This window comes from Staurois parvus, unplaced genomic scaffold (genome assembly GCF_062004578.1).
Source record: "Staurois parvus isolate SC_StPar_1 unplaced genomic scaffold, SC_StPar_1.0 ptg000596l, whole genome shotgun sequence".
NCBI lineage: Eukaryota > Metazoa > Chordata > Amphibia > Anura > Ranidae > Staurois > Staurois parvus.
The window spans coordinates 702,148-725,140 of record NW_028318392.1 but is presented as its reverse complement, the minus strand read 5'-3'; the positions used below and the strand labels follow the sequence as shown (position 1 = coordinate 725,140).

Below are 22,993 nucleotides of genomic sequence, written 5' to 3'. Positions count from 1 at the left end.
AAAATTATAAAGATTGTTCCCTTTCTTATGATAACTGCTAGGACTTCAGTGGGCAGTATACTGGAATTTGACAGCTGATTAGCATGGGGTAGGTTATGGTGCAAGGAGTAGCAGGGTTCAATCCCACCTTAAAGGATAAGTTCACCATTTGGACACAAATAATAAATGCACATTTTTTTGCAGGTAAATAAAATGTGCTAGTATTATTTTTGTCCAAAGGAGCCTGGAAAGCATTGCACTAGTGATCAGTAGATCACTGATACCATGCAGGTCTCCTGCAGACCTGACAGAATATCTGCTTGCCGTAGGGGATGTACGGTCAAGCAGATTACTGATGGGAAGCTTCAATTAACTACCACAGGTAGTTCATTGAGAACTACAAGTTGCAGTTCATTAATTCACGGAAGTCCGTGAATGAATGAAGCAGCCGTGTGGGCCACACTGTTTTCAAATTTGACAGATAGTATGGGGAAACACGGCAGGCGGGAGCTCGTGGCTGCAGCTATGGGAACATGTTACATGTTCCACCCTAAAAACATGTTTCAAAGGTGAACTTATCTTTCTTTCTTTCTTTCTTTTTTTCTTTCTTTCTTTTCATGTTTTGAGTTCTGCCTGTCTGATGGTCATCTCTTTTCTCAACTTCTTAAAATCCCTTCATGCTTTGCAGCTTCTACTCTTCTGTTTACCCTATATTTCTAAGGACTACATGTCCCATGGTACCTTGCTGACTGAAAGCAATGATTCCCATTCTGACTTCACCTCCTGAAACTCCTCCTCTCAGCATCTCTATAGATCAGAAGGCAGACTCTGTGAAATGTGTGACACAGCAGTGTTTACTCACAGGGCATAGTGGATACGTGTCACAGAATTCCAAGAAGCATGTGAAGATTTTCACAAAGTAAGTTTACAATTCTCAGGAACATCCTAAGTAATATAAGTAGGTTAGAAATAATTGAAATTCAACATGTGAATGAATATATTATTTTACATTTTGACCATAGATATGCTTTATACTGATAAAAGTTCAAATTTAAAGATGCACTATTCCTTTAACCACTTGCCCTCCAGAAGATTTACCCCCCTAATGACAAGCCATTTTTTGCTTTTCGGCACTGCGCAATTTCAGCTGGTAATTGCGCGGTCATGTAATGTTGTACCCAAACAAAACTTATGTCCTTTTTTTCACACAAATAGAATTTTCTTTTGGTGGTATTTGATCACCAATGGGTTTTTTATTTTTTGTGATATACACAAAAACAGACTGAAAATTTTGAAAAAAAACCCAATATTTTTTTACTTTCTGTTATAAAAAATATTTAGTAAACTCAAAGTTAGTCATAAATTTAAGCCAAAATGTATTCTGCTACATGTCTTTGGTGAAAAAAAATCTCAATACGTGTAAATTAATTGTTTTGTGTGAAAGTTACAGCATCTACAAACTATGGTATGTATATTGAAATTTACGCAGCTTTTACTTTCTGACTGCTTATCACATTTCTTGAAGTGTTAAAATGCCAGGGCAGTACAAAAAAAACCCAAATTACCCTTTTTTTGGAAAGTAGACACCCCAAGGAATTTGCTGAGAGTCATATTGAGTCCATTGAACATTTTATTTTTTGCCACAAATTTTTGGAAAATTACTTTTTTACACAAAGTTGTCAGTTAAATGATATATTGCTCATGCATGCCATGGGTATATGTGGAATAACACCCCAAAACACATTCTGCTACTTCTTTTGACAATGGAGATACCACATGTGAGAGACTTTTTGGCAGCCTAGCCACATACACGTCCCCAAAATCCAATGACCACCTGCAAGCTTTCAAAGGGCATATTTCCTCATATTATTTCCTCACTACCTATCACAGTTTCAGAGGCCCTAAAATGCCAGGATAGTATAAACCCCCCCCCTTATTACTCCTTTTTAGAAAGTAGACACCCCAAGGAATTCTATAAGAGGCATGGTGAGTATTTTGCAGATATCATTTGTGTCAAAGGTTTTTTCTTCTTTTTCCTAAAACTTGTGGCAACAAATGAGATCTCCAAAATACTCACCATGCCACTTAGCAAATACCTTGGAGTGTCTACTGTCCAAACAGGGGTCATTTTTTGGGGGGATGCTTCTACTATCCTGGCATTTGAAGGCCAACATTAGAAACTTATTCCAGACATCACCCACTTTTATAACCACTTGATTTACTAAAGGCAAATAGATTGTGCACTTTGCAAAGTGTAGCTGCACTCTGCAAGAGCAGTTGCTCCATAACTTAATAAATTAGCAGAAGCTCTGTTGACTTCCATCATCCAATCACGTGCAAGCAAAAGTGCTTTTTTTTTAATTTTTCAATGTGCATGTAAAATGTGGTGCTTTTACGCAGTGCCATGTTCTTCTCTCCCTGGACAGCATAGGGGGCATGCGCATGCACACCCGGAAATAGAAAGTAAGATTATGTCGCTTATGGATCACGTGATCACCAAGTCCCAATTACCGGGATTCTCATTCTACTGTGTCTGGTGGACACAGTGGACATGGGGGGTAGAGCCCCCCTGTGTTGGCAATAGAGCAGCAATGTACAGGTAAGTCGCTGATCCTGTAGCTGCCGCCCGTCTGCAGTACATTGAGGTCGGACGGCCAAGTGGTTAAGAAAACCTGCTTCCCCTAAACCTGCCTGTGAAGTGGAGCATCTCTCAATCGTAAACAAAGCAGTATAGAAAAATGTAAAAAGCTATTTAAAATGCCAATAATTGACATGTTCTTGCATGTTTCCTTTCTTTTGTAAATGATACAATGAGGACTGAGGACCCCCGCCCGAAAAAAAAATAAAAATTGTACCAGATCCTCATCATGGAGGATATGTGGCTGTAATTTGTATTTTCCTAAAGGAAGAATGCAAGGAAAAGTGAATTAATGGCTTTTTTCTATATGCCACTTCTCCTGTACATATAAAAAAGATATGGGGTCCTCCCTGAATTTAGTACTAGACCCTTTGAATCTGGGATGGATTTTAAGTTACCCCATGTAACAAAAACAGAAAACAAATGACATGCCCCCCCCCCCAGACTTTTCAAATCTTGTTTTGATTTTAGGGGAGTCCCCCCCCCCAAATCAATACCAGACCCTTTAAATATCATATGGATTTTAGGTTGGGCCCCCATACAAAGACAATAACAACAAAATAAAATGACATGTACCCCCCCTTCCTTAAAAACTCCCTTCAGGTAACTTTTATAAATCGTTTTGTATGATAAATGGAAATTATTATTATTATTATACAGGATTTATATAGCGCCAAAAGTTTGCTCAGTGCTTTACAATATGACAAAATTAAAGTAATACTAAATCCAGGACCCTGCATTCACTATATCCAGTCTTCCACAGTACACAGAACAAGGAAATGCAATTATTTTAGTAAATATACATTTCTAAATACCTTTTCTGATCAGCAGTATATAGCAGTCTTGTGACTTCTAGTTCTATCAGTGTCCGGTTGAGCACTGGTTAATCTTGTCGGTCGGAGTTTTTTTATTCTCCTCTGACTGTCCTATGAGGCTGCATGACCCCTGACTCTATGTCTGGACAGTGCTGATTGATCCTGTGCTAATCACATGCACCCTCCCGAAGAAAATAAGAAAAATTCTCTAGCAATACACACCAAACTGAGCTTGTGCAGAGTGACTCCTGGGACTCGGTACTATCAGCAGATGGATTGGGGACAGTGGAAGAAGGGGAGGATCAGAGAAGACTGGATCAAACAGCCTTTTCACATAATGCAAAGAATTAACCCCTTAGGTTCCACAGTGAGTATAACAAGTATGCTTTACCGCATACTAACAAGTTTTGTCAGCACTTGCTCTGATTCTCTGATTATATGTGTCCAGTAACAAATGTTACAAAATAACAAATGAAAAATAAGCATCAAACAATCAATAAACAAATATTTCTGTTGTGCTTTCCTTGTTGATATAATAAGGAAAGCACAACAGAAATATTTCAGATTTCAATTCATATGCAAACCCCAATTTTTCTATAGTCCACATGTGTGATATTATCATCTCAAACCTATATATGAAAAAAAATAAAATAAATAATAATAAATAATTTACACAAATATATATACAAAAAACAAATGTTTGCTAGTCCACGTGATATATTAAATCCAATGAAATATCTTGCATAAAAACATTTTTTTCAAGTGAAAAAATTCTAAAAAACACTGAAAAAAAAAAAATTTTTTTAAAAAACAATATTGTCCTTGTGTATGTGTACAATCCAATCCATCACCTTAACGATCACTGCCACCATCTCCATCAAACTCACCAGATGTATTGGCTGGTACATAATTTAGCCAGCATACTCGTGGAAATCCGTGGCACTTTTAAGGATGATCCAAAAGTTATACGTAGACCACAGCCCCAAGTTCTCATTCAAATTGATCTGATGAAAAATATGTCAAGGGAAGGAAGAAGAAATCCTCATTGCGCAAAATTGGATATTTATTATAAAATCTGAGTATACACTAAAAACTCACATTTAAATGTGTCCAACCTGACACTAGGCACATATCACATATGAATGTATCATGCTGGCCTCAGCCGCTCTCCTCTAGCAAACACAGATTGTCACACCAAGTTGATGTCACTTCCAAAAAGCCATACCCTACGTATGTTTCGTCTGTCAATGTCTTCCAGGGGCGAATGCTGCATATACAGACTGATTTTACTGCAGTGGGTTTAGGAACACTTTAAGGATATGGCCATTGAAGTATTAATTAGTTGATCATTAGTTTAAATACTCAACTCTATATTACTGTAATTTTCCTGCTGTAGTCTAAACAATGGTGTTTAATTATTGGTTTTTCAAACATTACTATGACAGTGCTTAACATTGACAAAAGGTCCTTCCCCACTCTATTTAAAACCAAAAAATTAAGTTTGGTACCTCTTTGCCATGGGTGAATATCCCTAAAGCCAAGATTCTAAGTGTAACATTTCTCTGTCTTATTGTCTCTCCCTTCTTTCCTCTAGCCCAACCTTTCCCAACCATTTCAACACTGAGGTACCCTTGAAAAAATGTTCCTGTCTCAGGGAACCCCTGCTAAAAATGACTACATCTACAACTCATGATACTTTAGTGTGATGGCCAGTGGGAAGAATGCTCCTTACACTTGTGGTCATTATTACTCCCTTACAGATGGCTAAAAATATCAATGTTGTCATTGGGAAAATATCTGAGAGGCAGAAGTTGCTCATTGCTCAAAGAACCCCTAGCAACTACTGGAGGAATCCCAGGGTTCCATGGAAATCTGCTCTAGCGCATACTCTTCTCATTTTCTCTCTATTATTCCTATAGCCCAGCCTTGAGAAGTTTGAAAGCTCTCCCTTGCAGTTTGGCTGTGTCTGCATTGCAAGGGTTAATTGCTCATATAGGGGAGAGTAAAACAACTTTTAATTACCTGATCCTCTGCTCTCCTGGCAGATGTGCTCCCAAATGCCCGGGTGGCGGCCTATCCCTTGGCATTAGTATATCCAATCCAAAACTATGAACTCTGCATCAGTCTTGATGATGTCAGGACCTTAGACTGCTAGAGCAAGGGGAGAAGATGCTGCAAGGACCGGTCTAACAATGTGGTGCAGCAGAGGATTGGGTAAGTAAATTTTATTTTCTATGCCCCCTGGAACTAAAAGAAAAGGTAACCCTGGCAGTATGGGTGCAGCCCCATTTCAAGTTCCTGGAATTGGGCTTTAAGCTGAACTCTATAGACAGACATCAAAGACACCAATAAACAAGCTCTGTAATCATTATTACATGATTAAATGTATTTGTAAAATGCAAGCAGCATAAGAACCTGAACGTGACCTGCTATCAACTTCTTGCAGTCCCTGTACAACAGAACTGGAGTCCCAGAGGAAGAAGCAGCAGTACTTCATGTGCTGACTTCTAAGATGTATGCTGATTGAACGAGAGAGCAGAGTGACCAAGAGAAGAGCTCATCACTTACTGCTTCTCCTTTCACTGTCCAGTCACAGGCTGGAGCAGATCCAGGATGACCTGAGCTTGCAGATTGAGGACATTTAGCAGCAGAAAAAAATTCTGTGGGAGAAATCTCTGGGCTGAAGGTGAAAAGTGCAACAAAAGTTGTTATTTTATATTTTAATTGGCTATTCAGTTTAGTTTTATTTTTGACTGGAGTTCTGCTTTCACTCTCTCCCTCCAGCTCACAGACACACACTTTTTAATCTATTCCTCCTTTCTGTGTTCTCTCTGATCTTAATTTCCTAACACTCTACTCTCTTAAACTTTAAACAACTAGAACAATTAGAAAATGCACACAAATAAAATGAACACAAATAATTTACTGCTTAAGGCCAGGATATGGGATTTCCTGGTCATGTCATTTGCATTTTTCTGGTTCTAAGGCTGGCCGTACCTTATACAATTTTCTTGAGAATTTTGCTTTAGATTTACCAAAGACCATATAATAAGAGGTCAAACCTAAACAACACTTTCATTTGTATCCAATTAGGCAAGCCCTTGCACTACATAGTTAAAGGTAAAGCTAAGGGAAATTGGACAGAAAATTGTATAGTGTATGGCCAGCATAAGATATCCTGTAAAATACAATATGTGCTCTACCTCCTAAAGCCAAATAAATCTTTAGCTGCAATGTCCTACCTTCCTTTCTGCAATGACAGAATGGTATCAACACCATTGAATTTTGGAGACTGATGTATATTATTTTTATTGCACAGAATTTATATAGCGCCAACAGTTTACTCAGCACTTTACAACATAAAGGGAGACAGTGCAGTTACAATACAAGAGGTTTAGGATGTCTCTGCTCATAAGAGCTTGCAGTCTAATATATACAATATATTATTATTATTATGCAGGATTTATATAGCGCCAACAGTTTGCACAGCACTTTACAATATAAAGAGAGACAGTGCAGTTACAATATAAGACGGTTAGGATGTCTCTGCTCATAAGAGCTTACAATCTAATATGTACAATGTATTATTATTATTATTATTATACAGGATTTATATAGTGCCAACAGTTTGCGCAGAGCTTTACAATATAGAGGGAGACAGTACAGTCAAAATACAAGAGGGTTAGGATGTCTCTGCTCATGAGAGCTTACAATCTAATATATACAATGTATTATTATTATACAGGTTTTATATAGTGCCAACAGTTTGCGCAGTGCTTTACAATATAAAGAGAGACAATACAATTACAATACAAAGGTTAAAATATCTCTGCTCATAAGAGTTTACAATCTAATATATACAATGTATTATTATTATACAGGATTTATATAGCGCCAACAGTTTGCGCAGCGCTTTACAATATAAAGAGAGACAAAACAGTTATAATACAAGATGGTTAGGATGTCTCTGCTCATAAGAGCTTACAATCGAATGTATACAATGTATGTGTTTATTTATTCTGTTTGCGTCTGATTGAATGTAATCTCCTCTGTATCTTTTCCTATTCAGTTGTAAAAGGACAGGTTGCTTGCCAGAAATTATGGATAAAAGCCAAACTATCAAATGATTATAAAACCAATACTGCTGTAATTGATCTCTATTACAATGGACAAGGTCGATCCATGTATGATCACTCAAATTAATATAAACAAAAACCCCAGAGGGATCTGTGTTTTCGAGCTGGATTTACTACAGGCAAATAGGTTGTTTGCTTTGCAAGGGGTGTTGTACTTTTCAAGGAAATTTCCCCCAGAGCTTAGTGAATGAGGCAAAGCTCTTGCTGACTTTCATCATCCAATCATCAGCAAAAAAATGCTCTTTTTTATTTTATTTTACTTGCAGTTGATTGGGTAAGCTTTGCTAAGTGTGTTTATTTAACACCTTCACTAAGCTATGAAGTAAATTCACTTGCAAAGTGCAACTTCCCTTGCAAAAAGAAATATTTATTAGCCTTTAGCCTTAGTAAATCAACCTCACAGAAAGAGAATAACAGGAAACTAATTATAGTACATTTTTTGGTACAATTTTCTCTTCTTCTGTATTCTGTGTAGGTTTATTTTTGCTTAGCTGAAGCAGTGTAAACAGGCTCACAAAGATCATTTTTCCCATACCCTTTACACACATACTGAGCATACCATAATCTGTCACTGCACACAATATAATACCTCACTAACCTGCATGTACAAGCAGACACAAGGACAGATACACACTTGGAGTCACTACGTGCACAGACTACAATGTGTGAACATGCACATCTATGCAATGAAACAACAACCTGGATCGCAAAGAAAAAGATAGGTTTCTTTTTTTTGTTTTACTGATATATACATATATATATATATATATATATATATATATATATAAATATATATACCCAAAATATGCTCTCTGGTAGAAATTAGAAATATACTGTGTGTGTGCTTATAGAGTGAAATGACCCTTTCTACACTCAGGAGGGCCTCACAAACACAGGAGGTCTCAGGGTGCCAAGCGTCTAGAACTGCTGGCATCGCCATGGTATAGGCGTGTGCTATAATCAAACCGGTGACTGAGTTCCAGCTGGCTCTGCTCTGCTCAGGAGTACAAGCAGCAGTTATAGACAGTTTACTGTACACAAAGCTAGATTGTGGGTTGAAATGTTTTTCTCTCTCTCAGATAACGATTATCTTAAGTTATTCCAGTTTAGAGAATGCAGATCTTATTTATGTGTTTATATATAAATATATCGATCTCCCAGTATCCCTTTACAATCTCTATGTGAAAGACCATATAGTTATGTTTTCAAATGTCCCCCGCACCGGAATTTTTTTATATTTATATTTGAATGTTTTCTGCAAAGATCAGATTGATGTTTTAATAAAATATCTGTAAATATGTAACATGGCTGCAGACATTTTCATGAATTGGGTCCTGTTATTTGTTCATGAAAACGTGATCGAAATATTTATTATACATTTATATTTTCGTAGGATAGGTTTAGTTCACATTTGTGTAACGATTACATCGCAGTTAAGGAAACCAAATGTAAGCGTGGGAAAATGGCTGCATGTAGCATTTATTGAGATTAAATTCAAGTGCATGTATAACAATGTAACAAAAAAAAAAATCAGAGCGGTGTATTCAAAAGGAAAGTGCAGCATCTTCAGCTGTCATTGGTACAGGAATCTACAGCAGGTCCAAACTTTACTAATAATAACTGGAGTCAACAGAATATGGAGCGTAGCACCCAATCAGCTTCTAGCTTCAGCTTGTTCAGTTAAGTTTGGACAATGAAAGATGGAAGCTGATTGGGTGCCATCCACAGCTGCTCCATATTATGGCCGTCCCAGTCTTAGTAAATTCCCTTCTCTGAGTTGTATCACAGAACCAAAATTATCCTGATATTCAAAAGTGTGTACCGTGGAAGCAAAGAAGACCATTTACAATACAGATATGTATAAACCCATTTAAAGTCAGGACTGTGATGTAGGAACACCCTGGTTGGTTTGATGTGATCACAGCCCTGAAATCACTCCAATTTCCCTGTATACAGTACTGCATTTGGACTTCAGTCACAAAGATAACACTACAGGATAAGAATACTTTATTTTAAGTGACACTTATTTTCAGCTGAATTCAATGAGATTTGAAAAAAATGCAGTTGCATGTCTTAAATAGGGATCTGTATTCCTTGTGTAAAAGCTCTGCTAATCGGACCTATGTAAGTGGTTTGATCATTTTAACTTAGCTTGCTTTGTACACTGTTAGGTGTATTTTTATAAGCAGTACTGAGCTTTCAACATATAGGTTGAATGCTTATATATATATTTATATGTAATATTTGCTTATATATAGATTTCATGTTATATATAATATATATATATATATTATATTTTATTATATTATATATATATATATAGATAAATAAAATTTGCACACACAGAGAGAGAGAGAGGGAGATTTAATTGATTTAATTCGTTTTATATATATATATATATATATATATATATATATATATATATATATATAATATACATCAATATGAATGTTTTAATATACATTTTCTACATACATACTATATACATACATATATATATATATATATATATATATGAATATATATATATATATATATATATATATGCAGTCAACATTTTCCAGTAATTCTGAATCTTTGATAAGCAAAAGTGTAAAACATTTATGTTCCTCTGTTTTTCACGTTTAAGGAATATTTACCAAGCAATCTATTCAAGTCGAAGTAAACACAACGACAACGACAGGTTGAGTAAAACATCCCAAACAACTTTCTTTTGTTTCGTTAAGTTTCCAATGTTGTTTATTTGAGCAAGATTAACCTTAGAATTGTTTTGTGTTTTTTTTTTTTTTTTTTTTTTAGTCTATGGATTGCTGAAATGTTTACTATACAAGTGTAATGTGGCTGATGCATTGCTATGTGTCTTTGTGTTGATGATGCAGGGAGATTATAGTGAGAGGACCCTGGGAGAAATCTCCTCCACATTCATAGGCGCTGACATTTCTCCTGCATTGTAAACAGCGCAAGGCGTGAAGTGGGTAGGGCAGTCTCTGGAAACACTAACCAATCACAGCTTGGTCAGGGAGCCTTACGAACCAATCGGTTTAGAGGCTGGTCAAAACTCGGTTTGAGATTCTGTGTGAGGACTGAGTGAACTGTGTGCCCCACTAGCTATTAAAGCCTGCAGAGCTGCCATAGGATATCTAGCAGCCAGCTAGCATTGAGGCAGCAGGGAAGCAGGGCTCCTCTCTATGTCACTGTCATGTGTCACTGAATGTACTCACTGTCCATCTCTGGATAAAGGAATCTGAAAGGTCCTGTCCTGATCATCTACACAGTGCAGTGGATTGTGTATTACAGGGATTGTGTGATTGGTCTGAGCTCACCCAATTTGGATGCTCCTATAGGAATTCGGTAAGTAACTCATTTGATATATCTAGCTATCATTTTATATATGTATCTACATATACAGGATATATATATATCTAACATATATAGAGTCTAACTGGCGCTTATATAATGTGTTACCCCTGCAGACAATGTAAATGTATACAGAATTTCACAGAGCTGTGATGACAGGTCTTTGTACTGTAAATACATTCCTGGTAGGAAGCAGTGCAGGATAGTAAAGATTGCGGTATTATAAATTGGTTGTTTCTGCAGTCAGCTGAGCTCTCCCATGTTTGTGGCCAGCATTCCCTCTGTCTTAGATAAAGAGGAGATTAGTAGAGGAAGACAGGTATTACTGTGTGCAGGTGCCACTAGCAGCTTGGTTTCCTGACACCTCCTGTCTCATAAAGCGCTGTCAGACTGCAGATTATAGCTTCCAGTCTAAGGCGACAAGTGTGTCTATATATATATATATATATATATATATATATCCATCTCTCCCTCTCTCTCTATATATATGTATATGTAGTACATAGTCACTGCACAGAGCCCAGGTGTAATGCAGCAGAATGACATCAACAGATAAGCAGTTGTGGAGGCACTCAGAAGTCGTAAAGCAGGAGAATATATCCAAACAAGAAAAAGTCATTCTTATCTATTGTCGCCACAGAGCAAGCCATTTGTATAGCACTGACAATTTACACACACTTTACATACTATACATTCACATCAGTCTCTGCCCTCAAGGAGCTTACACTCTAATGTCCCTACCTACCTCACACTTCCTAGGGTGTATTTAGACAGGAGTCAATTCATATACCACCTGCAAACACAGGGAGAACATGCAGACTCCATACAGATAATGCTCTGTGCTAGATAGTAGAAACATGATCAGGAGCAAATATGTTGTCAGTTCAAAGATCTATCTATCTATCTATCTATCTATCTATCTATCTATCTATCTATCTATCTATCATCTATGTATCATTGTATTACTTTATCTTCTCAGTCTCTCTTCTGTCTCTATATATGCATGTATGTATCTATACTGTATAGTCTGATTATCTATCTATCTATCTATCTATCTATCTATCTATCTATCTATCTATCTATCTACTTTCTTTCTCTATAGAGAGAGAGAGATATACTGTATAGTCTGATTAACTATCTACTCTCTCTATACATATAAATACATACATGTATGTATATATACCGTATAGACTGATTATCTCTCTGCTCTCTCTCTCTTCTGAATAGTCTGATTTTCTATCCATCTGATTATCTATCTATCTATCTATCTATCTATCTATCTATCTATCTATCTATCCATCTATCATATTATTACTTTATCTTCTCAGTCTCTCTGACTCTCTATGTATATACATGTGGGTATGTATATACTGTATAGTCTGATCAACTCTCTGCTCTCTCTCTCTCTCTATATATATATGCACTGTGTAGTCTGATTATCTATCTGCTTTCTCTCTCTGTATATACAGATATACTGTATAGTCGGATTGATTATCTTCTCTCTCTCTCTCTCTCTCTCTCTCTCTCCTGTATAGTCTATCTATCTATCTATCTATCTATCTATCTATCTATCTATCTATCTATCTATCTATCCATCTATCTGTCTGCTTTCTCTCGCTATATATAGATATACTGTATAGTCTGATTAACTATCTTCTCTCTCTCTATATATATAGATATACTCTACAGTCTGATTAACTCTCTCTTCCTCTCCCTCTCCTGTATAGTCTGATTATCTACCTACCTATCTGATTTTTTCTTTATATATAGATATACTCAGGGGTGGACTGACCATTTGGAAACTCGGGCACTGCCCGATGGCCCGGGGTCAGTAGGGGGCCCTATGAGATGCCCCTGGTACCTTTTTAATAGGCTTTTTTGAGTTTGGGCAAGGACACAGGGGCCCCATGATCCCCTATTGCCTTGGGCCCCATGAGCTGTCAGTCCGCCCCTGGATATACTATATAGTCTGATTAACTATCTACTCTCTCTCTCTCTCTATATACATACATGTATGTATATATACTGAATAGTCCGATTCTCTCTCTCTCTCTCTCTCTCTCTCTCTCTCTCTCTCCCTCTCTCTCTCTCTCGTGCAGCCGATGGCTGGCGGCCATAGACTAAGCGATGTCCGGTGTATTGTGTCTCGCAGGGAGAAGACGGCCTGGAGAGAGCAGAAGACGGCGATGTATGAGGTCCAGGCTGTGGCTGTGGCTGGCCCGTCCTCTTCCCCCTCGTCGTGCTCGTACTCTTCCTCCCTGGCCGGGGACTCGGAGATAGACGTGGAGAGCCTGGAGCTGGACGGACAGCCTGAGCCTCGCACGACTCTGGAGCCAGAAGAAGAGGATGAGGATGAAGAGGAGCAGCATGGCGATGGCCATAACAGGAGCGAGCAGAAGTGTGCAGAGAAGGGCGGAGAGCAGAGGAAGCTGAGCAGGACCCCCAAGTGTGCCAGGTGCAGGAATCATGGGGTGGTGTCCTGTCTGAAGGGCCACAAGCGCTTCTGTCGCTGGAGGGACTGTCAGTGTGCCAACTGCCTGCTGGTGGTGGAGAGGCAGAGAGTCATGGCAGCCCAGGTGGCTCTCAGGAGACAACAAGCCACAGAGGTGAGTGTGATCACTGGCAGACCGACAATTAGAGATCTTATGGCTGAGCAATCTAAATACAGGACATTGATCATGATTTATTTCTGCTCATCAGGACTGAGCTGTCCCCCATGGACATCTATTACTTTCCTCATTTAATTCCATAGAGAATGGTTGCTATGGCCAACAGCTCTGATCCCATACATCTCCCTATGGCTGTACCCTGGACTGATGAGTGATGCTATTTCACTTGTACCTTTTCTTTGAAAATTTCTCTGGAAGGGATGAAATAGAGTCAGACAAAGTTAAATTGATGTTATAAAACACCGACTATAAAAGATTTGATAAAAATAATTATATGTCGGAGGTTGAAGGCTATACAGGTCATCCACATTACCTTTGTAGATCCAGATTTTTACCTTTTTCAGCAGAAAATAATTGAAATACCTTTAGTGTCCGTTAATTGGAGTTGAACCTCTGTATTATTATTATTATTATTATTATTATACACAATTATTACTGATTTTGTATTAGGATGACAATGTACAGTATTTGCAGGAGACAAGTCTATGCTCAGTTAAGCCAGATAATGGACAAATTTCAATTTTCTTTAAATGAAGTGTAAAAACCGTTTGTCTAGTGAATGCACTTTCTATTCAGATCGATTAATGCTGGAGTAAAATGTTGTCTTTTTAGGTACATAAACACATTTGGATGTCAGCAGCACCTTGGTGTTGTTTTAGTTGCTGGGTTGGGTAATTAGAAGCACATCAAGCAAAGTGTTACATTATGATGATCACAGCTGTGCTCTGACACATAAATGGGGCACTAGAAGTCAGTACAAGTGTGAGATGTGTGGGGCATTGTATACACAACTGTCACTAGCCTTTCATGTCTGCCAATACACAGCCTGCCAGTAGCACTTAACACATTGCTGGCTCTTGAGCAGACCTGAGATCTGTCTCTTATAAAAAAAAAACCTAAACACTCTTCTTAGGAACTGCATTTCTCATTATTGGTAAAAAAAACTAGTATTATTTATTTTTATTTTTTTGCTCAAATTGATAGATAAATCCATGCTAGATATATCTTTTCTGCCATAGTATTGTACTTCCATATATTTAACATCACCAGAAATGTTGATTCAGGGTACTAGGTGATATGTTAATATTAGCAATATTTTAATATCATCCCAGCAATAACTGCTTAGTAAAATAAAATTATTCAAACATTTTTGGATGTTTTCTTCCAATAAACACATGTGATCTGGGTTGTTGTTAGAATGGCTTCTTTAGTAAAAGAGTCTCCACAGACTAATAAGAAATCAGAGAATATTAAAAGGGGGTTAGCTAGTCATTTTTTCACCTCCCCCCAAAAAATTGAATCGTCCCCTGTGCATAAATTGATTTTTGATTCACAAAAGGTACATATAAATTTAATCTTTGGTTCTTTGCTCTGGTGCAAAATTCAGACTTTTTTTTAATCAGATACTTTTTAATTCGTTTTTAAAATTTTCAGAAACAAAACAATCTTTTGTAACCAAAAAAAAAAAAAAAAAAGCAAACAATTTTGTGTATTTCTTTTATGTAATTGTAAAAAAAAAATTGGAATGATAATAAAATTGTATTATTAATTTTATTATTATTATTATTATTATTAATAATAATAATAATAATAATGATAATGATAATAGTAATAACAATATTACTAATAATAATAATAACAACGATAATGATAATAATAATAACAATAATAATAATATCTTCCATGTAATTATATTGTTACACAGAACAATCAGTTTATTTTATAATACCAGGACTATGTGAGTTCAGTATGAGAAGAGAGAAGTGCTAATTCTTACTAACAGTTCCCACTAATAATGATAGCTATCATCATACTGGAAGTCTGTCACTATGCACCAGCACAGGCAATATATCACTGCCATAAGAGCTGCTTGTTATCCTGGCATTATATGCCTGTAGTGACATTAAGCCTACATAGCAGCATCCCAAGCCTGAACTTGCACTAAGCTACTGTGGCATCACATCTTCAGCTCAGTGAGGTTCAACAGATGGTTAAGACACTTTGTGCGATACAAGAAGCTTCCAACACTTTCCTGTTCAGCCAGTCCAAAGCAGAAAAGCTAAAGGCACTTATAAGCAAAGACAAAAAAAAAAAAAAATGTTCTGTGTTTCCAATCTAAACAGTGAAATGGACAGAGGCTATTTTGTGTTGAAACTCATAAATATCCACTTGCGCTTTTTATTGTGTTTGCGGTAGGTTGAAGCACTGGTTGTTTCCTGTTTAGCAGATGACAGGTTTACATTTACAACAGAATCTCTATTTAGCATCCCTTAATGAGATGATCAAGACAACATGTTTCTATCAACACACAGGGAATTCATGTTTTTCCCTGCTTGTAGAGCCTTGCTATCTGTGTACTGTGGAAGTGTGACTTTGTATATTTATTATTATGCTTTGCTTTCTTGCAGGATAAGAAAGGCCTGACAGGGAAACCAACTGTAACAGAAAGGAAAACTGTGTATCAAAGACACATAAGAACCCCCAGCTTGCTGGCGAAGAGCATACTGGAAGGTAACACTACACCCATCATCCTTTTTTCACATACAAATAAGAAAGTAAAATGAAGCCATAGAAATTTCCTTTTCCATGATTCTTTCTGTACTCTCTTTTACTCCCACGTTTTAAGCTCTTAAACGTGGGAATGCACATGTGTTAGCTCAATATCAGGCTTGGGGTATAATCAGTCCGTACATTGGGTGCTTGTACACTTCACTTTGCCGCTATGCAGAGTACACTTTTGTTGCATTCATTATGTTTCCTCTGGAGTCATCATTAAAAAAAGTAATAGAGTTAGACAATGGGCCTAAATTACTAATGGGTGAAGTGGAATGCACACAGTTATCCATGTATATATATATATATATATATATATATATATATATATATATATATATATATATATATACTGTAGATACAGACACACACATATTCATTCTCTATATATACGTATAATGAGGTAAGCAAACACAGCCATGTTTAGTGAACAATTTCATGGATGATCATTAGTAATGAGTAAAGCAAATAACAGTTCAGTTTAAGCCTAAAAATGTTAAAACAGGAATAAGTGGAAAGCATTTATACAATATCAATTTAAAATTGTCTTTTGTAAATATATTTAATGTAAACCCTTATACTTTCTATTTTTTTACAGTGAGTACATTCATTAACTATAATAAAGAGTAATACATACACATTGGTGGTGATATATTCCATGTCATGTTACATTTTGAATCATTTTTAATATAGTTAAATTAAATAAACAATAAATGTGGATTATCAATATAATGTTCCCTTACTTCTCTGCTAAATCTAAAGATGAAAAACAGAGAAGCAAAATGTAAACTCTCTACCATTGCATTTATTATTACCACAGCAAATGTATCATATTTTGAATGTCATAAAGTATTGTGAGGATATTATATAAATATTAAATAGGAAAAAAGATAGATAAATGACCAGTAAATCAGCTATCATGGTTCTAACTCATTCTAAAGACCAAACTTCTAAGTCTAAATAAGGTACAATATATAAAAAAATGTTCAATGTTAAAATTGCATGAAACGTAAATGTAAAATGCTTTCATTTTATCATAAAATCAGTAAAGAATGGAATATTCTGTCTGTAGTGTTGTATACAGTATAGGAAAGGTAATTGGGTGCAATTCTAGGGCTCATGTGAGTAAGCTTTTCCTGAGGTTGAATGCACATTGAGCAGTTCTTTGGTACATCAGACCCAATCATAGATAATGCACTTTGGAGTGTGATTTATTTCTGAAACCACTAAATATTGTTAGAAATAAATACGCAAACATATAAAACATAGCCTTATACTCTTTTTCTGTCTCTTTCCTTGTACTCATATTTAAGTTAATGAGTGGGTCACCTGCAATAGAATACACTAGGACAAAGTAATATATGTTCAAGATGCCTGTCAATGTCTGGATTAATCAGTATAATAAATGTAGTTTTGATGCTGCATTGGAATGTTCTCTGTTGAGTCTGGACACAGAAAGTGTCAAGAGGCCTAACTACAAGCACCATTTATGCAGATGATAGTCTGCTCTTTGAAAAAGCTTCAGAAGCCTAAATTAAATGTGGAAAGCCCACAGAGTTTCCATTACTTGTTACATGGTAATGGTTTAGTGAATTTGAATGTGAAATGATATTTGCAGTGACTGAGCTATAACAGCATGATATAGCCTCCCATGGACAGATTCACTTTGGTGGCTGATAAAAAACTGACATAGTTTAGATTGTTGTCACAAAGCCTCATTTCACAATGGTCACGTTTAACATCTGTGGGTTTAGACACTGTGGTTTTGCATTGTATTTTACTTGCTAATACCACTGTCAGGCAAGCTTCAATTTCAACACTTGGATTGACAAACAAATATATTAGTGTTTTGCATGAAGATGGACATGCACAGTATACATCACAAAGAGTAATATCTTTTAAGTGTCTCCATCCTGTGCTTTTGAGAAGTATCAGTTCAGTGAATTAACCCCTGCATTAAAAGGATTGTTTTATAATGTGTGCTTAGATAGCAGTCTCAGTACACATATGTCATTACTGCGGCTTCTTTCTCTCAGCGCACATATCCTCCCCTGTGCCTTTCTCCCGCTTACATTTTGCTTTCTTGCTCTTAACTGTCTGTCTTTTTTTTCTTTTCTCCTAGTTCGAGTTTCCTCTCATCTGTAACTTTCTATTCATTGTGATTCGCCTCTAGGAATTATACATGTCATCAATTCTAGGTATAGCCATCTTTTTGGTGTTACTGCATGACAGGTGTCAAAGACAAACTCCATGTGGGTAGTCCTAGTACTTTCATTATACACAGATTTTAGTACTGCGCTAAATGAAACCACAGTACAATTATTACGAATATTACCAACATTGCACACCAGTGGCTTGGGAGCCTTGTGTACAATCAATTACGTATGATGTTGCTTGCTAACCTCCCACCAGGTGATTGGTAGCTGTCTGCTGTTTAGTTCCAAAATATATTTTTTTTGTGAATCAGCAAAATGTGATACAAGATCACAGCACTAAAGAGCTGCCTGAAAAAAATTGTTTCACAGGTCATGTTTGCACCCAGGGTGGATGTGTTATTATACTGTAACAGACAGAGAAAAACAGGAGCATTATTTACTAATTAATGCATTTTTGCATGTCTGTGTTCGTAAGGTAATAAGTTCTCTTTTATTCAGAAATGATGTATGTAGCTTCTCCTTTAAATGTATTAAACCTCACAGCTATTTTTTATTGGAACGTGGCTAACCTGCAGATGATGTGTGGGAGATCTGGCTGTTGCAGAATTATATCATATACTATAATGATAATGTTGTAATAACTTGCTAAAAAATAAATGTTATTAGCCATTTGCCAAACATTACTTAAGAGAAATAATTTACAACAGTAAAAAAATATTTAATCAACAGCGATGAGCAGAGAGAACGAGCTTTTTCTATGCTGGCTGGAAAGTATTCACTTGGAGCTCTGCTCTGTAAATCATTTGTTTGAAAAGTTATGAAAACTGCTTTCCCTTGGCATGGATACAACCCACCTAATAAATAACTTGTGATTTTTAGGTTATCGACCCTTGCCAGCAGATTCTTACATGGGGCCCAGTTCTCCCCTGCCAGCCCCTGTGAGTGACAGGATGAGGAAGAGACGAGCCTTTGCTGATAAGGAGCTGGAGAATATTATGCTGGAAAGGGAGTACAAGGAAAGAGAGATGCTAGAAGCCACTCAGGGTGCCAACCTGTTTTTGCCCAGCCGCATGGTACATGCTGCAGAGTACAACTCCTACAAAGCTGCCTATGGGAGCTCACAGGCTGATGCCCCTAACAAAGAGTTCTGCAACTTTGTGCCCACTTGCCTAGACCTCACAATGCAGTATTCAGGGGCAGGGAATGTGGAGCTGATTTCTTCCAATGTCAGCGTGGCAACCACCTATAGACAATACCCCATCCCCTCCAGGTTCTTGGTGTGGCCAAAAACTGGAGCCCCTATCACTGATGCTCTTCTTTACCAGCAGTACCTGTTAAATGCCACAGCCATGCAGGCACTGAAAAATGGCTCAAACTGGGACTCCAAAAACAACCTCATGATTGAGTGCCAACCTACAGAACATGATCTGGTACCTCCTAAATTAGAGACCCAAATGCTTCATCAACCCAACCTGTCCCAAGATGTTGGAGAAAGATCTGCCTTTTCTCCTCCTAAAAGGAACTTCTCACAGTTACCCAGCAAAGACACTTTGTCTCCCCAGGACGGTCTCCTGAACAAGATCAGTAAGGAAACAGCAAAGCAGCCTCTGTCTTTAAAGTATAGCCCCTTACACTCATTATTTCAACAGGCACATCTTGAGAAGTCATTGTCAGAGCTTAAAACACAGAGTGTCAAAGACCCCTATGAAGAGCCTGCAAAGAAATTCAGAGAATGCACGTCCAAGGAAAACCAGAAGTACAAATTAACTGTTGATAGTTACAACAAGGAGTTTATCTTGGGCAAAGAACCAGGAACAAAACTTTCTGTCAGTGAGCCCTTACCGTTTTCTGTGGAATCAATCCTGAAGATGCCTTCAACCACAATACAAAGAGCCAGCCAGTAGACATTCTGCCAAAAAGAGACAGTAGCTACTGGTTTAGCTACTCCGGTCCATAAACTTTTGATACAATGTACAGAATACACATTTGCATGTTTCTTCTTTTTTGTACAAATAATATTTAAATGTAAAAAATGTGATCTGCAAATGTGAATTGTAAAGTAATTGAATATTAAACAAATATATAAATATATATATAAGTAATAAAACACAGTGGCAAATGTATTTATTTTCATGGTTATATGATATGTATCAATACATGGAAAAAAATGTTTTTGATTCAGAATTAAATATTGCACCATTGCACTACTATAGGTGACTGAAGGTAATTATGGCATATTAGAGCATTTTGTGTATTTGTTAAATTATAACATTGCCATTTTTATGCAGTATTTTTTTTTTAAACTAGTACATTTTATTTTGAAAGAAAAAAAAAAATCTAATAGTATGGGCGAAAGGTGTAAAATTCACCTTATTGTCAGCTACATAGATGATTTGATGAATTGCCTAATGCACTAGGGCAGGGGCGGACTGACGACTCATGGGGCCCCCGGGCAATAGGAGATCATAGGGCCCCTGTGTCCTTGCCCACACTCAAACTACACCCAAAAAAGCCTATGAAAAGTACCAGGGACATCTCATGGGGCCCCCTACTGACCACGGGCCCTCGGGCAGTGCCTGAGTTCCCCAATGGTCAGTCCGCCCCTGCACTAGGGATATAGGATCGATTAAGCCCATACATGGGCAGGAATAACCATTCAGTGCGATTTATTTACTAAAGGAGTAGAAAAAGTCTCTTGGTCAGTGAATGAAGTGTAGATATGCTCACTTCAATCATCCCATCAAGTGCAAACCGAAAGTCTTTTTGTTTCTTTTTTTAACATTTTCCCACACAAATTTCAAAGTCAACATAACTTTAGGGTATTCACTCAGCTAAGTGAACATTCAGGTGTCCATTTATGACACAGAGAATAGCTGCGATTCAACGGATCTCAGCTATTCTCTGGTCATTCACAGTTTATGACACTCAGGAGATCATATCAGCCCTTCACTGGAGATCTGTGTTCTCCCTCCAGATTCTCCAGCCCAGAGCTGGAGAATCAGAGGGACCGAAAACTAAGCAGAGATAATTTACCTCTGTTTAGTAAACTGATCTTTTACTGTAATCTCGCGAGATTATAGTAAAATCAGCCGTTTTCCAGAGTTTGTAGACCGTTCTCCAGCATTTGGAGACCGTTCTCCCTTCGTTTGGAGAACTGCTTCATAAACTGCATTCACAGGAGAACTTTGTTCTTCGAGAATGAAGGAGAACTGAGCAGCGATCTATTACCGCTGGTTCATAAATGAACACCTCAGTTTGTTAAATTCAATATCTCTACTTTTTTCAATAAGTCAACCCCAATGTAAACATGTGCACAAAGTTCAAGTAAAATCACAATAATTAGTTAATTTATGCTAGGATTTTTTCTTATTTAAATTGACAATTCAATTTTCTACCTTCAATATCTAACAACTGGCCAAAATGACAGCTTGTAGAGAGTTTAAGGGTATCTGAATTGATGTTAACATCTTGTTTATATATACTTGTCAGTAAACAGCCATATGTTGCTCTCCAGTATTTGGGTAGTTCTTCCCAATTGATGATTACCTATATAGTATCCTGCCACATACTCCAGGCTGGCTATGGTAAATAATTAGGTTTGGGAAATTTTTACATTTCTCATTGTGATATCTAAATTTGATAAAATATAGAATTAAAAGTAAAATTAGATGTCTAATTGAACATTATATACTGAACAATATATACCCTGACAGATCAACCATCAACCTTGCATTGCTTGACACAATGAAGGTATAGTTGGGAGAGAGGTCCAGTATGCAAATAATTTCACTGTGGCCAAGCAAATGGGTGTTCATTCCAAATAGTCAGTTATTGTAAAATACATTTCATAAATACATATCCTCAGAAGTTACATAGAGCCAACACTAACACTGCTTTCCTTCTGCTGAACATTCCAGATAAGTGATTAACATGGTGCTGGTTAGGGTGTATTACACTTTAAAAAATAATCCAGTTGCACCACAGATTCAACAAACACATATCCCATTGAGGTCGTATTTTTCTAAAGGAGTTGAGAAACTGCACTCAGTAGATTGTAGCTTTTCACTTTGATTATAGCTTTTTTCATTGTGTAGTTTTCACTTTGAATACCCAATTACAGGTAGAATTTACTAAAGCTGAAGCAGACAGAATCCAGAGAACCAGTGCATAGTAACCAATGATCTTCCAGCTTCAATTTGTTCAGTTAAGCTTTGAAAATGAACGGTAGGAGCTGACTGGGTTCTATGCACAGCTGGTTGCTCCAGTCTTAGTAAATTCCCCACAGTGTGCAGATGAAATATAAGAGAGCTTGCTTTTCCATGTGATTAGATTAATGCCCTTTGTGGCTTGCAGACAAAATATTTTTCCTGGGAAATGGGGTTGTCCAAATGCTTTTTATAAGAGATGTATACAATTATTTCCTTTTTGTCCTAGTTTAAATTTCATATCAATCATGAAAGATTGACCTGATATGTTGTACTGTAAAGTGAAACTGTGTTCATATCAACTTTTTCTTCCTGAGCAGAGAGAATGTGAACAAATTGAACTTCTTCACTTGAATGAATACCGGACACTTTACCTCATATCTCATTTTAGTAAATCAGACCCAGGGGCGGACTGGCAACTCATGGGGCCCCCGGGCAATAGGGGATCATGGGGCCCCTGTGTCCTTGCCCAAACTCAAAAAAGC

The 22,993-nt window shown here is 37.0% G+C and overlaps 1 protein-coding gene across 2 annotated transcripts; it reads left to right on the top strand.

The window, feature by feature from the left end:
• Positions 1-10,646: 10,646 nt before the first annotated feature.
• DMRT2 (doublesex and mab-3 related transcription factor 2) lies at positions 10,647-20,398 on the top strand. Of its 2 annotated transcripts, XM_089692578.1 has the most exons (4): positions 10,647-10,919; positions 13,078-13,531; positions 16,003-16,105; positions 19,183-20,398. In XM_089692578.1, exons 2-4 carry the CDS (start codon positions 13,112-13,114, stop codon positions 20,205-20,207), a joined length of 1,548 nt encoding a protein of 515 aa, XP_089548704.1. In that variant the 5' UTR covers positions 10,647-10,919; positions 13,078-13,111; the 3' UTR covers positions 20,208-20,398. The 2 variants fall into 2 exon arrangements, with proteins under 2 accessions (XP_089548704.1, XP_089548705.1); XM_089692579.1 differs by lacking the exons at positions 10,647-10,919; positions 13,078-13,531 and adding an exon at positions 18,270-18,345 and having other exon boundaries at positions 16,035-16,105.
• The last annotated feature ends 2,595 nt before the right edge of the window (positions 20,399-22,993 follow it).